The sequence below is a fragment of the Macadamia integrifolia genome, chromosome 9 (assembly GCF_013358625.1).
Source record: "Macadamia integrifolia cultivar HAES 741 chromosome 9, SCU_Mint_v3, whole genome shotgun sequence".
NCBI lineage: Eukaryota > Viridiplantae > Streptophyta > Magnoliopsida > Proteales > Proteaceae > Macadamia > Macadamia integrifolia.
In genome coordinates, this window is record NC_056565.1 from 18163268 (window position 1) to 18178526 (window position 15259).

Genomic DNA, 15259 nt, shown 5'->3' on the forward strand with positions numbered 1-15259 from the left:
GGTGGGGTTGGTTATCGATCAGCTTATAGACTTTTAGAAGTCATCTACAAGAGGCATGGAGGTGGATCCAACCAGACCTGTCTGTTAGGAATATTCACCACCTCCTCCCCCAAGCTTCCAGTTCTGGTGCTGGATGTGGTAAAGATCCCAAACCAACGTTTTTGGTTGGATCAGTCTCCTTGCCTCCAGAACCAGGCTTCCAAAGCCCCAGAAGCTGTAATCCAATAGGCTGTCCCAAACATGCACTAAGCTGTAAGACCCGATATCCTTTTTCTGACAAAAATGTTGCCAACCCTAAAAGAAAAAAAAAAAAACATACACATAAAACGAATATAAGCTGACATGCAGCCTTTAAGATGACTGGGTTTTTAGTACAGAGAAGACTGAATCATAAATATATGGATTAGTCAGAATATAGGATCGTTCAAACTGGTTGGTTCCTGTGCAAAAATGAACAATGATGTACTGAGGAAATATATGGAAACTGAAGGCACCGAAAGGAGAAGAAAAGGCCAAAAATGAGTTGTGCTGCACAACTGAGAGAAAGAACAAGTGCTTATGACCTAAAGAAATATATGGTGGTAGGGTGGAACATCAGAACATGATGTTGAATGGTCAAGCCCATGCAAGGGGGATAAAGCTTGGTCAATTTTTTTTGGGTGAATAAGAATTCATTACCAAAAGGAGAGAGAAATATAAGGAAACCCCAGGAATACGGGAGGAAGAAAAAACATTATAGGACTAGCAATATAAGGAAAAACAAAGCCCAACCCTAAGCAAGGGGAGGGGGGGAGGGCCCAGGAAACAACAATAAGCTTGTTCCTTGGGGGGTCGACACACTGAGAGGAGATCACAGATAGCTTGCTTCTGACATCTAAAGCGATGATGTCCCAAATCTACTGGAAAGATCCAGAGTTAGATCCAGTCAAGGTAAAGACTTTTCTTCTTGGCCACTAACTTCCAGATCAACTTGAGGATACCAATAGAATAGATCTCTTTAATTTTTCTCAAACCAAGACCCCCTCATCGTTGGGAAGTAGACAGCGGTCCAACTGATAGGGTGAAGGAATCTGATGGAATTAGAGCCTTTCCAAAGGAAGGCACACATAAAGGACTCAGCTCCTTAATGGTAGACTAGGGTAACCAGAAAACACCAGAACAATAGATATAAGAGGATTGAAGGACAGAACTAATCAATTCAAGGAGATCGGCATAGGAGAGAAGCTTGACCTTCCAAAGTTGGAGCCTCTTACGTATGAGATTTAAAATAGGAGTCAGCGTTATACAGTCCACCTGGCAGGGAATCAGGGATCAAAGGTAAACTCAAGTACTTGAGCGTGACTATAATTTAAGTCTTGGCCTATCGTTGGCTGGTTATGACTTAATTTGTTGGGCCTAATTGCCTAAATATGAGCTTGTTTGGGATAGCCTTTATTCCTCTTTGAATACACCCTTAGCACTGCATCAGCAGTGTCCTGGGAGAAGTGAACTCATTGTTTTGTCCTAACCTTCAGCACTAAATGCACAAAGAAGTCAATATGGACACAAATAAATGAAACAAGAACCGTTACCCACCTTTGAACGGCAAAGACTGAAAATTAAATCAAGGGCAACACTTATAACTGGGAACGATGTCTCTTTCATACAGATGTGTCCCAGCGAAAGCAAAATTTTCTGGGTAACTTTGATATCATCACCAGAGAGTAGCTTCGCCAACCTTTCACGTAAAATTGTCAAAACACCATCTGCAGTTCCAAAAAAAAAAAAAAAATTGAGCTTGCATATGCTTTATTCCTATATGTAAATTAATACAGATGTTCCTTGAATTCACAATTTTTCAAAATACAAATAGAAAATTACCCGAGCCAGAATCAAGAACAAGCATAGGTAATGAACCACACAGTCCAATGTGACCTAGTGCTTGCATAGCAATGGAAGCCAATGTTGCAGTCTCAGAATTAACCACATCTACAAGGCACTTAATCGTTCGTTGAAGCAGTTCCTCTGATATCTGGTGGAAAATGGCTATCAGTATATTGTTCAATAAATTAAAGTAAAATGAGAAGAGAAAATTATATAAAAGAGCCATGCAGTCTGCATTTCCTCGCATACAAAGTATCTTCATACTACAAGAACTGCATATGATTTCAGTGAATTCAGTCAACAGCCCAGCCTTAACTTGAAAGCATAAATAAGACTAGCACGATGATGAAAATTATATAACAAGCAAACTTCATTTCTCCTAAGTCAAGCCATCTCATGTACTCATAATTTCTCACATTCAATTTCGGACTCACTGTCAAAATATCCCCGTAAATTGGTAACTGCAATTTATTAGAAGAGAGAGAAAAAAAATGTAATATGTTGGCCAAGCAGCATCAGAAGAGACAACAGAAGATTGCAGACCCAAACCCACCCCCCACCCCCACCCGAAAAAAAAAAGGGGGGAGAGGGGGGAGGAAAAAAACCAAAATGGTAATATCAGCGGCTACTGAAGCATGAGATGCACAGCCAACTATATCTAATAAGAAAGCCAAAAAAGAAATGCAAACAAGACCACTACCCAAACTTATGATAGTAGGTCCTCCAAAAGCAACAGCCCTTCAAAGAAACAAGACAGAAACACCAACCTCCCAACAAAAAACCCCTTTAATGAATCAGTTTGGCTTGAGTTGGTTTGGTCCACATCTGAACCTTTTTGGTCTGGATTATTATCCCCAGTTTACTGGACACATGAACAGCAACCCGTGAACAGTAACACGTGACCACCCCTTCACTAAAATAAGCACTTGTCGGACCCAGCTTGGAGACCCAAACCATAGGTTGCGTATGGGGATTCCTGGTGGCTCAGTCCATCATGGAAGTTTATTTCTCTATTTATTTATTGTAACAGTGGACTAATTTAGGACACTGACAAGTCATCCAACCTTACGAGGAATTTTCGTTTTTTCTTCTATTTTACAGCTTCATAAATACACTGTAAAGGCTCACAAGCCACCACAAATTGAGCAATCGAATAAGTTTATTTGATAGTGAGGTCGTTGCCTCTATTGTTTTTTTTCTCTCCTCTCTCCCTACGACATCTCTCTCTCATAATTCTTGCTGATTCACTTTCTCCTACCCTTCTCCTACCCACCACAAGCAGATCTATCGATCTGATCTGCATCGCCCTTCCACTGAACAATTTATAAAGAATAACCCAAGATCTAGGGCAGTGTACCCCTATGTCCCCTTGCCATTTATACATTTCCTCTTGATGTCCTACTGGGCTAAGAAACAATTAGGGTGACCGATTAAGTCCTCCCAACAAAAGCGCAGGCTTATCTTCAAGTCTGACCCAAGGCCTCTAAGATTCACAATATTGGAACCTTGTCTATCTGGCATCTCCAGCTCCACCAATAAGTTTTTTCTCCCTCTTTTTTGTTTTTTTTTTTCCCCCCCGTAATGGCAACAAAAAATTGTTTTGTATCTACCTAAATGTCAGTGGTGCATGATTTACTCAACAGCCTCAACATGTGTAGATACTAGTATTTCATTAACAGCTTATGCAACATCTTGCTACACTAAATTTATCACTTTCCAAACAGGGACAAACAGTTCGACCCCAAAAATCTATTAGCAGCCCTGGACTCTTTTTGTAGCAAGAGTCAAATACATAAAATACCAGACAATAGCCATATCAGCAAAGAGTGACAATTTATCCATTAACACTCCTCCTACTTCCCACCATTTCCAAGAAACCACATCACAGAACAGGGGATATAACATTCCATAATATTCTTTAATGCATAAAGAGATACAAGGCCATTCTGTGAATAAATGCCTTATAAAGTTTGGATTAGTAATGTTCACTCAAGCTGATTTCATATGATTGTACGGAAATCAGTTTAGAAATATTAGATTAATTTCACTAGTGAGTTGAAATTGCAAAATTTTGTTGGAATCATCAAAATATGGGATAAAACTGAAATATATCACAATATGAAACTTTAGCCTTTACAGACTACTAGTTTAATAAACATCAAGGAATACATAAATGCATAGCATAACCATCCTAAATGGTTTAAAGATCCCAAATCTAGTTTGACAGTCCACAGTAGTAGTATTAATAATGTAAAAGAACTGACATAAATACTATAAGCTACAGCAAATAAAGTCGATATCATGACAAAATATACCTGTTACATTCTATTAGCCTAATCTAACATGTGGTAGCCAATCACTTTTTTCCATGGACAGAATAAAAAAAGTTTTCCATTTTTTATAAAAATGTAAAAAAAGGAATTTGCTTGGCATAACCACGTTGATTACAATTAACTTAACAATGGCCTTGATTTTGCCATGTGGTGGCTCAGATGGGGATGAAATTTTGTGGATATATAGATCCCAAGGCAGCTTAATGTCAAGTTTCATCCCGATCAGAGTTTGCCAAATGGAAAAATGGAATTTGGAACTACAACAGGATGCACGAGACTACAGTGGGGTGCTTGGACATACATGGGAGGGTATGGCATTAGATGGAATGATAACAGATTGAATTAGAGAATGAAATTTGACACATGAACAAGATAAGCATTAAGCAATTCCCTAGATATCCAACTGTCAGATTTGGCACCTCTACGTGGCAGAATCAGGCTATGGTTACTGTTAAGTGTACCGTGAGGGGGAGTGTTGTGTACCATGGAACAATGGGATAATGTTGAGTTGTAATATGTTTTAATTATTTACCTTTATCGTAATTAGAGTTAGATTGTAAATAGACTTAGACACTTAGTAGGTTTCCTACTAAGAGTATTTTACTAATATAATATAAGAAGAGTAGACCACGATAGACTAATTCTGACCTATCGTGGCCTAGGATACTCTCCTTTTCTTCTCTTATTCTTCTTCATAGGTTCTGGATTTTGAAATCAGGTTTTGTCACATGGTATCAGAGCTATGAAGAAAAAGAGGGAAAACATGTTATTAAACCCTAGTTGGGGGGAAAAAAAAAAGGTTTCTATTTGTTACTGCTGTTCTTACTATTATTGCTTCTACTATCTTGCATGGAGATCCGCTGCCATATGAGCATAGTTGTTAGTTGCCTTGTTGGTGTCGCTTTGCGTCTAGACCCCTCCAACGCCTTGGTCGCCAAGACGTCGTGCCAACTATGCATATGAGTGTTGCTGATGTGTCGATCTACTGAGATTAATCTCTCTTGCTTCCATTACTGTACTCTTCTCAAGTCCTCACAGATTGAGTTGGCATCCTGGGGTTTAGTCAAGACTCTAAAGCAACCCAAACTCCAGGGAAGGGGAAAAGAAAATGTAGACTTACACTATGCTTGATTCTGTGATATTTCTTTGGCTGCTACTGATGTTCTCTCACATGAAGGCTTGTTAATGGTCCCTAGATGAATTCTTGGTCTTGAACCTTCTTTATTATCTCTGTTATTGTTTCATGGCTGGTCTTCTCTGTTCAGGCAGAACCCATGGTCCAATTAGTGTGGGCTGAATCTTACTAAACCCCTTTGGTTCATTCTGAAGTTGTGGGCACTCCCCACACTTGGTTGATTAAAAGCCTAAACCACTTCCCAAACAACATCCCTGCTATGATTTAAACTTCCTGAAATTGAATCTGCCCTGAGCCAACAACTGGGAGAAGTCACAGAGCTAAAGTTGTTTTTCCTTCCACTAAGTTTCAGTTGTTGATGGTGTGCAACCAGTAGAGCCTTTCAATGTCGACTTCCTGCAATTTCTGGTCCATTGGAGCTTTGCCGAGATAGATCTACCATTACACATCTTCCTTCTGTCTGCTGGATTCTCATGCTGGCTAGAAGTTGAAGACAACCATGATCTTGGGTTGGTTAAACTCTTATTTTATTTACCTTTCCAGTTTCATCCCCTGTTGTCCATTTATTCTATGTTGTCCTTGTCCATATTTTATTTTTATTCCAGGATTACCCTTCTCACCTTCATTTCTATTTCACGGTATTGCCCTCTAGTTTTTATTTTGTTTCCAGATTTGCCCCACTACGTAAAGTTGATCCAAATATTTCCTACTAGTAGTACTTTCCGAATCTACCCCCACTTGTTTTGTTCACTTTCATTCAAGTCCACTATTATTTTTTATTAGCTTTTGAACTTCCACATAATTACAACACTGCCACCAGATTTTGTTTTCATACCAAAGGAATCCTAATCTATTTCCAGAATTGCCATTGGTCTTGTATATTTGCAATTTTATTGCTTTGGTGGGCCCTATATCACATCAGTTTGGGGTTGCAATTATTTGAAGATTGGTATTTGCATGGAGTGATGTTTGTTGTTGTTATTATTGGAGATTATTTGCTCAGATTTGTTTAAATCTGGCCTATCTGGGATTTTATTTGCTACCGTTGTTTTTGGTATGGTGTTTAATCACAGCTGCTCTTGATTATGGGTTTTATGTGTTGCTCATCCTTCATGATGCTAGTTAGTGCTGCCATATGATGATGGGTATCCTTTGGTACTCTCCCCTACATTAAATGTCCATGTGTAGTGCTACAAGTGAGGGAGGAGATTGGAGTTATCATCTGATATTTGAAGATTATCTACTCATGTCATCAGCATAGTGCCTATCTGGGATTTTATTTGCTACCACTGTTTTTGGTACGGTGTTTAGTTGCGGCTGCTCTTGATTATGGTTGTGTTGCTCATCCTTCATGATGCTAGTCATTGCTGCCATATGATGATGGATTATCCTTTGGTACTCTCACCTGCATTACTTGTCCACATGTAGTGCTACAAGTGAGGGGGGAGATTGGAGTTATCATCTGATATTTGAGTATTATCTACTCATGTCATCAGCATAGTGCCATCTACTTATTTAAAGATTATTATTATCTGTTCATGTCATCTACCCATGTCCTCAACAACAATTATATCTTATAAAGATTGTTACTTGTCTGCAGCAACAAGATTGTTACTTTTTCATAGCAACCTTATGTTGTTATCTATGCTGCTACTTGTGGTTCGCATCTACCTTATGTTGCACTTTTATCAATGGTTTGAAGCTACCTTATGTTGAACTTTTATCAATGGTTCGCAGCGACCTATGATGTACTTTTGCCAGTAGTTCGCAGGGACCTATTTTGCACTTTTATCAGTGGTTCGAAACATTAAAAGCAACCTATGTTGTATTTTTACAGGTGGTTCATGGCAAACTATACTGATATTTTATCAGTGGTTCACAGCAACCTATGCTGCATTATCAGTGGTTTACAGCGAGTCAGCAACCTATACTGCACTTTTATCAGTGGTTCACAGCAACCTATGTTTGTAATTTAACTAGTGGTTCACAGCGACCTATGCTGCACTTTATAATGTAGAACTAGAATCACAAGTGATCTTAATCCCAGGCAGAATCTGAAATTCTGGCTGAATAGAGAAAATTTCCTCCAATAGGCTTGGTTCTTGCTCTCAAACACTCTCTCACGGCAAACAAATAAAAGGAAAATAAGAAAAGAGAGAATTTGATGGAGGGTTGAGAAGGGCGAAAGAAAAATTAGTGAATGGGCATCTCACCCTCTGGTTTAGGCATCTCACTCAACTGCATCCCACAACACAACAGCATAAGCCATCTTTTTTTTCATTCATAAATTCGTGTTCAATGTTTTAGCCCCTTACAAACTTATAAAAAAAACTCAAAACTGACTCAAAAATTAAAAAGGAAAGGCCTAACCCAATCCTTAACTAATTGGGAAACCTAAACTGACTAGAAAACTGAAATAACAAAAGAAATAAACTCAAAACAGTACTTTATCTAAACTAATAAATTAAATCTTGTTTTCCTACTTTCTACCCATATTTTAGGCTCATTAAAGTGGCACATTATAAAGAAAGCCCATGGGATCAAAGGCCCAACACATACATAACCCAACCTAAGCCTTATTTGCAATAAAATAAACCCACTAAGTGACTTATTTACATCAATTCACCCTCTCTTAGAAAAAATTCATCCTCGAAGTTTGTAGAGCGTGAGGGTGATTATAGCATAGTGCACGTCCCTCTTCAAGCCGTAGAAATATTCAAGTAGCTCTTTGATAATAAGGATGCAGTCTAAAATATGAGGAGCTCGATCTTCTAGATACTTCAATGGGATGATGAACTCCACATGCTCAACCTCAAGGTCTTTAGATGTATCCATGAGGTCGTCTTCTAGCATGTCCTCTACTTGCTCTTCTTTGAACACAGGCTCTTCCAAGTCCTTTGTCCCTGTCGTTCACAGTCTCCTCAATGGTTTCTTCAACCATTACTTCAATCTCGAACCCTTTAGGATCTTCCACTTGGCTCTCCATAATCACCATAGTTTTTGTAGCACTAATCCCCTTGGGTTCGATCTCTTTGTTCACCATTGTGACCATACAGCTTTCGATTTCATCCTCATGAATACCACTTACAGGAACATCAATAACCAACTCTTTCTCGACAATAGGAATCTTGTGACGTGGGTGGCTTTTGGAAATCTGGTGGAGGGAATTACATTCTTCTTTCATGCTTAGATAGGTACATGCCTGCCTGCCAACTCGTACTCCATCTCGTCCTAAGTTCTAGGCTCACGACCTTGAGCTTGAAGTTGCCTTTCACGGATTCTCCATTGTATTCGGACACAATCACTCATCTAGGAACATGCATATTGGAGTCTTTATGTCTCTATCAAGTCGTAGTTGTCAAAGTACATGTTCAATTCATGCACCCATTCAAGGAATTCCCCATGAAAATAACGTGGTTGAGAATTAGATTGGGCAGCAATAACCTCTTTCAATTCTTCGAGCTTTAGGTACATAGTATCCATCCCTTGTGTTCAGCCGTTGGAAGGATTTCATTACATCCTCCAGTGAGTATTGTTTGGAGCTCTCTTCAGCCATAGCTCTGGTACCAAATAATGTAGAACTAGAATCACAAGTGATCCTAATCCCAAGCAGGATCTGAAATGCTGGCTGAATAGATAAGATGTCCTCCAATAGGCTTGGTTCTAGCTCTCAAACACTCTTTCATAGCAAACAACTAAAAGGAAAATAAGAAAAGAAAGAGAATTCGATGGAGGGTTGACAAGGGGGAAGAAGAACTAGTGAATGGACATCTCACCCAACTGCATCCCACAACACAACAGCATAAGCCATTTTTTTTTTAATTCATAAATTTGTGTTCAATGTTGTAGCCCCTTAAAAACTTATATAAAAGACTCAAAACTGACTCAAATACTAAAAGAGAAAGGCCTAACCCAATCCTTAACTAACTGGGAAACCTAAACTGACTAGAAAACTAAAATAACAAAAGAAATAGACTCAAAAGAGAACTCTAACTAAACTAATGAATTAAATCTCGTTTTTCTACTTTCTGCCCATATTTTAGGCACATGAAAGTGGCCCATCACAAAGACAACTCATGGGATCAAAGGCCCAACACATACATAACCCAACCTAAGGCTTATTTGCAATAAAATAAGCCCATTAAGTGACTTATCTGCATCACTTTGTCTTCTCTGTGAAGATTACAACTTGCTTTCCTTGAGAAGGGCTTATGATGTTGTTGCTGCTATGATATTTTGGATTGCAGTTGGTATTCTTACCAAAGAGAAAGAAAACAACGGGGACTCCTCAAGAGGGGGAGGAGAAATTATAGAGAAATACAAGTACAAAGCACTACCTTTACACAAGAGGGGAGGCATTAACTTATAGGATAGAAGGGGAAAGACAATAAGAATAATAAACCTATCTCTAGGAGAATTTTTGTTCTTGGTAGAATCTAGGAGAGTCTACACACCGAGAAGGGGCAGCATCAATCTTGGATTTGACACCAAAATTAATGGCATCCTAAATCTGCTGAAAAGATCAAGACTTGGAAGACCATCTTCAGAGATTTGTGTTTGAACCAAATGTGGTAGATTGTGGCCCCAAAAGCAAGCTTTCCCACTGTATCACAACAACATTTCCCAGTGAAGGTCATATCCACCCAAATACATTCACTTCCAAAAGGAATTCTTCTAGAGGGCCAGCACCTAGAGAGAATACCTTTCCAAACTAAGGAAGAGAATGTGCAGTCAAAGAAGAGAGAATCCACAATTCACATCATCGAAAACATTCCAACATAGGGACCAACATGGAGGGCAGGGATGTGATGCAGAATCAAGAAGGCTTTGGTCGGAGGCAATGGGAAAAGACCCTCCAAACAATAAAGTTGTGCAAGGGGATGTGTTTTTTATAACCAAACAAATTGCACCAAACTTTAATAGAGCCACAATACTTGATAAGATCCCAAGCAGATTTAGCATTAAATAGACCCCAAGAGTAAGCAAACCACGAGACAATACCACCACTCCCAGGGAGCCTCATGGGGAGTGGGAATACTAGGAAGAACATCCCAAATGACTGACATAGAGGAGGGGAGAGAGGAAGCGAGACATTCGTCATGCTGAATAATGTTTGTAAATATATATATATAACAACAACAATGAAAACTCAGCCTTATCACAACAAAATGGGCTCCATGGATCCAAGCGAAGACAAAATATTAATATTCGAGGTCATACTTGAGCAAGACCTAAACTATGCATGTCTTTCCTCATTACTTCTCCTAGGGTCAATTTAGGCATGCCCCTAGCTCTTTTAGTTCCTTCAAACTGAATCAGATCAATCCTCCATACTGGTGCATCCCAATGCCTCTATTGAACATGGTCATGCCACCTCAAATGACTTTCTTGGAGCTTATCATGTATCAGGGCAACACCCAAATCAGCTCTAACATGGTCATTCCTTAGTTTATCCTTCCTTGTTTTGCCGCACATCCATCTCAACATCCTCATCTCTGCTACACTTGATCTATCTATATGACGCTTCTTGGCTGCCCAACATTCCACCACATACATTATAGTCGGTCATACAACTGTCCCATAGAAATATCCTTCGAGCTTTAAAGGAATACGTCGATGACACAAAAACTCTAGGTGCACCTCTCCACTTCTTCCATCCCACTTTAATTCTCTATGAAACGTCATCCCTTATATCTCCTTTATTTATGGTTGACCCCAGATATCTAAAATAATTATTTTGTGATTTCTCTTTCCTTAGTTTTCACCGTTTTGTCATCTGTCTTAGTGCAACTAAAGTTACACACCATATACTCCATTGTCATTTTATTTATCTTAAAACCTCTTGATTCCAAGGTTGATCTCCATAAAACCAACTTAGCGTTAATCCCTACTTTTATCTAATCCACCAAAACAATATCATCAAAAAAAGCATACACAATAGAACCTCATCTTGGATTTTCCTAATTAAATCATCCATAATAAGCGCTAAAAAATAAGGACTTAAAGTTGATCCTTGATATAAAACAATTGTAATTGAGAATTCTCTACCTTGACGTCCCACGGTTCTCACACTAGTCACCAAGCCCCCATATATATCTTTAATTATTTCCACATACTTACTCGACACCCTTCCCTTCTCTACTACATGCCAGATTAAATCTCTTTAGACTGTCATAGGATTTGTCTAGGTCAATAAAAACTAAGATCCTTCTTGCAAACTCTAAATCTTTCCATGAGCCTCATGAGTAAATAAATAGCTTATGTCGTGGATCTACATGACATAAAACCAAATTAGTTCTCCAATATATTAGCTTTTCTACTCGAGTGGGTTTCAATAAACTTCTCCCATAATTCCATAGTATGACTCATTAGTTTTATGCCTCGATATTTATCGCAACTCTAAATATCACCTTTATTTGTGTAGATCAGCACTATAATGCTTCTCCCCCATTCCTCTTGCATTTTTCTTATGCTCATAATCTTGTTAAACATTTTGGTTAACCAAGATACACCACATAACCCTAAGCTCTTCCACACGTCTATTGGGACCTCATCTGGGCCTAGTGTCTTGCTTACTTTCATCTTTCTTAAGGCTTTTTAACTTCGGACACACTAACCTTTCATATATTTATGACGTGTGGTGTCCCCATCATAGTTTTTAAGGCAGTGAGGCGACGGAGGCGTTTGAGGGTCTTTCGGAGCGCCTTAGCGATAAGATGGGCATAAAGCGTCGCCTAATTGACTAAAGCGTTCCTGTGTAGTTTTTTTATAAAACCAATCTATTTGGCTCAAATCCTAGTTGAATCCTATTACTCATATGCTAAATAAATATTAAAGGTTCATACTTCATACCAATGTAAGATATTCATCAAGAAAACAAATCAATAAAGTGAATAAACTAAGTTCATCTTCATCAATCATCAATCATCATAACATATTAACATATAATGAGAAATTGAGAAGACGGAATAAGAAAAAGAAAAAATAAAACACATGGAGACATTAACATGATAACATCATAATCCACTCATCTAGTTGAATACAGAAGCTAACTCCATTCAAGTTCCTAGTTTTCAATTTAAAAATTGGAAGACAAATTTGAGAAGAATGGAAGAAAAAATTAGAAAATACTCAACATACTGAGCATAGAAAAATAAACAATAACATATCTGAGAATTGCATACAGATTACAGAATTACAGATAACAGATCAAAGTGTGTGTGTGTGTTAAAGGGAGTAGAGGCTGGCGGCTATCATTAACTATTTCTAGTCTAAATATAACCAATTAGCCACTTCTTGTCTTCCTGAAAGCAAAATTGCAAAAAGCTTGTTAGCTAACTTCATTGCATCAGAAAGAATAAGCCAGAACTCTGAATACAATTATTATCACTAAAAGTCTAAAGCAAAATTAAAAATAAAGAAGACGGAAAAAGAAGGGAGAAAACACACAGCGTAACTCATAAGACTCACCTTTGGAAGAAAAAAAAAACTGTTAAAGACTTGAGAGTCGTTACCTGAGAGTCGTTAGTCTCACCGTAGGAAGAAAAAAAAAAAAACTGTTAAAGACTTGATAGTCGTTAGAGTCGTACGACTCTCATGTAATGACTCTCAAGTCTCACCGTATGGTGTATGATGAAGATGAAAGAAGAAGGAAGAAGAAGGGAGAAGAGAGAAAAAAAGAAGAAAAAAAAGCGCACAAAGAAGATAAGAAAAATCAGAAAATAGAGAAATAAACAATAACATACCTAGAGAGAGTGGAAGAAACCTTCGTTGGAGGTCACCGGAGGTCGCCGAAGGCTGCTGGAGGAGAATAGTAGTCGCCGGAGAAGTTGCCAAAGAAGAATCGAAGGAGGAGAGACGAGGGAGTGAGGCCGTCGGCTTTGGGGTTTGCAATTTGGAGTGGAGACAGAGAGATGCGATTTGGGGTTTTGTCTTTTAAGTTATAAAGTTTTTGATCCAATGCATCACATGTGCATCAAAACTTATACACCTGCTAATGAGAAAATTTAATTTGGAATCTTCATCAAGCAATTTTAAAACTGTTTAAAAAAAAAAAAAAAAAAAAACCCCATAAGGCGACCGCCTTTGTCATAAGTCGTCAAAAGGCATCGCTTAAGACGCCTTATAGCGCCTTATGCTATAAGGCAACCGCCATAGCCACTTCACGTAAGGCAGAGCACTGCCTTATCATCTCTAGACCACATCCGTGCCAAGCCTTACCAACGCCTTAAAAACTATGGTCCTGATCAGTAATACAATCTTCTGGAGCACTTATACTCGAGTACGCCTACGAAGTATAAAATATGAACAATTCACGTAATAAATAAGTAACCAATACACAGAGAATGCTAAAAGGTTCTTACAGGTATAAGTCCCTCCTCCTTCATTGTCAAATTCCGATCTCATCGTCGTGCTGCCTTTGTTGGAATGGTTTCCAAGATGTGGATCACCTCTTCTTAGTGTGTCCCTTTTGTTGTTCAGTTCGGAAAGAGATCCTTGTGAACTGCTGGTCAAGACCTCGGAGGATTATTCATTTTTATAAAGAATGGATCCACGTTAATATGACCTTTGATGGTAAGTCAATCTGTGATATGGTGGGTAAGGTTGCCTTTGGCGTTGCAATTACCCACATCTGGATGGAGCACAATCTCAAAAAACTGTCCTCTAACTTCATATCTTTCCAATAGATTAGGAACTTAATTGCTTTTGACGTTAGAAGCAAGCTTTGTTCGGTCACCTCTCGGTGTGTTAATTCCCCAAGGAACAAGCTTATTGTTGTGTCATGGGGCCTTCCTTTGTCCCTTCTACAGCCTCCCCCTCCCCTTTCCCTAAGGGTTGGGTTTTTGCTTATTCTATTGTATGCTCTGTAAAAAATTTTCTTCTCCTCCTATATTAGGGGCCCCTTCTATCGCTTTCCCTTTTAGTGATGAATTTTTTATTCACCCAAAAAAAAGGTAAAAATAGAATTCCAATTTGTGATCAAGCTGAATATTGATGGCAGTTCGTTTGACAATCTAGGGCTGGCTGATGTAGGGGCATCTAGAGTTATGCACCAACCAAATCTTCTTTCCATGGAGAATACATTCAGCAAATTCTATATCTGAGGAATTGGCTAAGTCAGGGCCCAGGTGTTACCATGGACACTTTGTATTTCGGCCCTTATACTGTTGATAGTTCTGTTCTGTAGTTCTGCCGAACCTTTCTAGTATGTTGGTACCATAGTTGTCAAGGAGTCGCCTAGGCAGTCGTCTTGCATCCAGACCCCCTCTAACGCCTTGGGTTGCCTAGATGTCGTAACAACCATGTTTGGTATTGTCATTGTTGCAGTTGTTGTTGTTGTACTATTGCATTTTGTTCCCATCTTTCTATTTTCAATAATTTTCCAATCCCAAAAGAAAAAAAGTGCAATGAAATTACAAGAAATAAAAATGTAAAACAAGCAGTAATATTTGTTTGCCATTTAACGAGAAAAGTAATAGCTGACATAGAAAAACAGTTTTTAAGAAGAGAGAACTTACAGGCCCTGTTCCTGACATATATTCTGCAGTAACATATCCTATCGAACTCAATGCACCATGATGACCTTCAAACCTAAAGCAATAGTTCAAATACACAAATAAAAGCAATGAAAACTTTGAGCTCAAACTAGGGAAACCCAAAAGTTGAAACCCCTTAAGTCCCAAAATCCCAGTTGTACATACCTTAAATTATGTGTTCCGCTAATGGAGGAAACAAGTTCAGAAATAAGAGCAGATGCTTCTGCATTAGAAAGAGCAGAGCAAGCTATTCCAAGTAAGCGTGCTGCAGATTCACGTGTTTCAAAATCCAAATGCCCTAGTAGTTGTTTTAACCACAAAATTTTCCCCGCATAGCGTGTAGATATCATCTAAAGGGATTTTTTTTTTTTTTGGGGGTTGGGGGGGGGGGG

The 15259-nt window shown here is 38.6% G+C and overlaps 1 protein-coding gene across 2 annotated transcripts in view; it reads right to left on the bottom strand.

Annotated features, from left to right (window-relative positions):
• Positions 1-15259, bottom strand: part of LOC122089466 (proteasome adapter and scaffold protein ECM29) — a 53127-nt gene that overhangs the window by 37257 nt on the left and 611 nt on the right. The window contains exons 2-5 of one of the 2 annotated variants that reach the window (XM_042659218.1): positions 15033-15217; positions 14850-14922; positions 1861-2011; positions 1576-1745 (exon numbers count right to left, since the gene is read on the bottom strand). In XM_042659218.1, the coding sequence (XP_042515152.1) occupies positions 1576-1745; positions 1861-2011; positions 14850-14922; positions 15033-15217 (579 nt within the window). The remainder of the gene's footprint in view (positions 1-1575; positions 1746-1860; positions 2012-14849; positions 14923-15032; positions 15218-15259) is intronic. The other variant, XM_042659219.1, reaches the window with a different exon arrangement.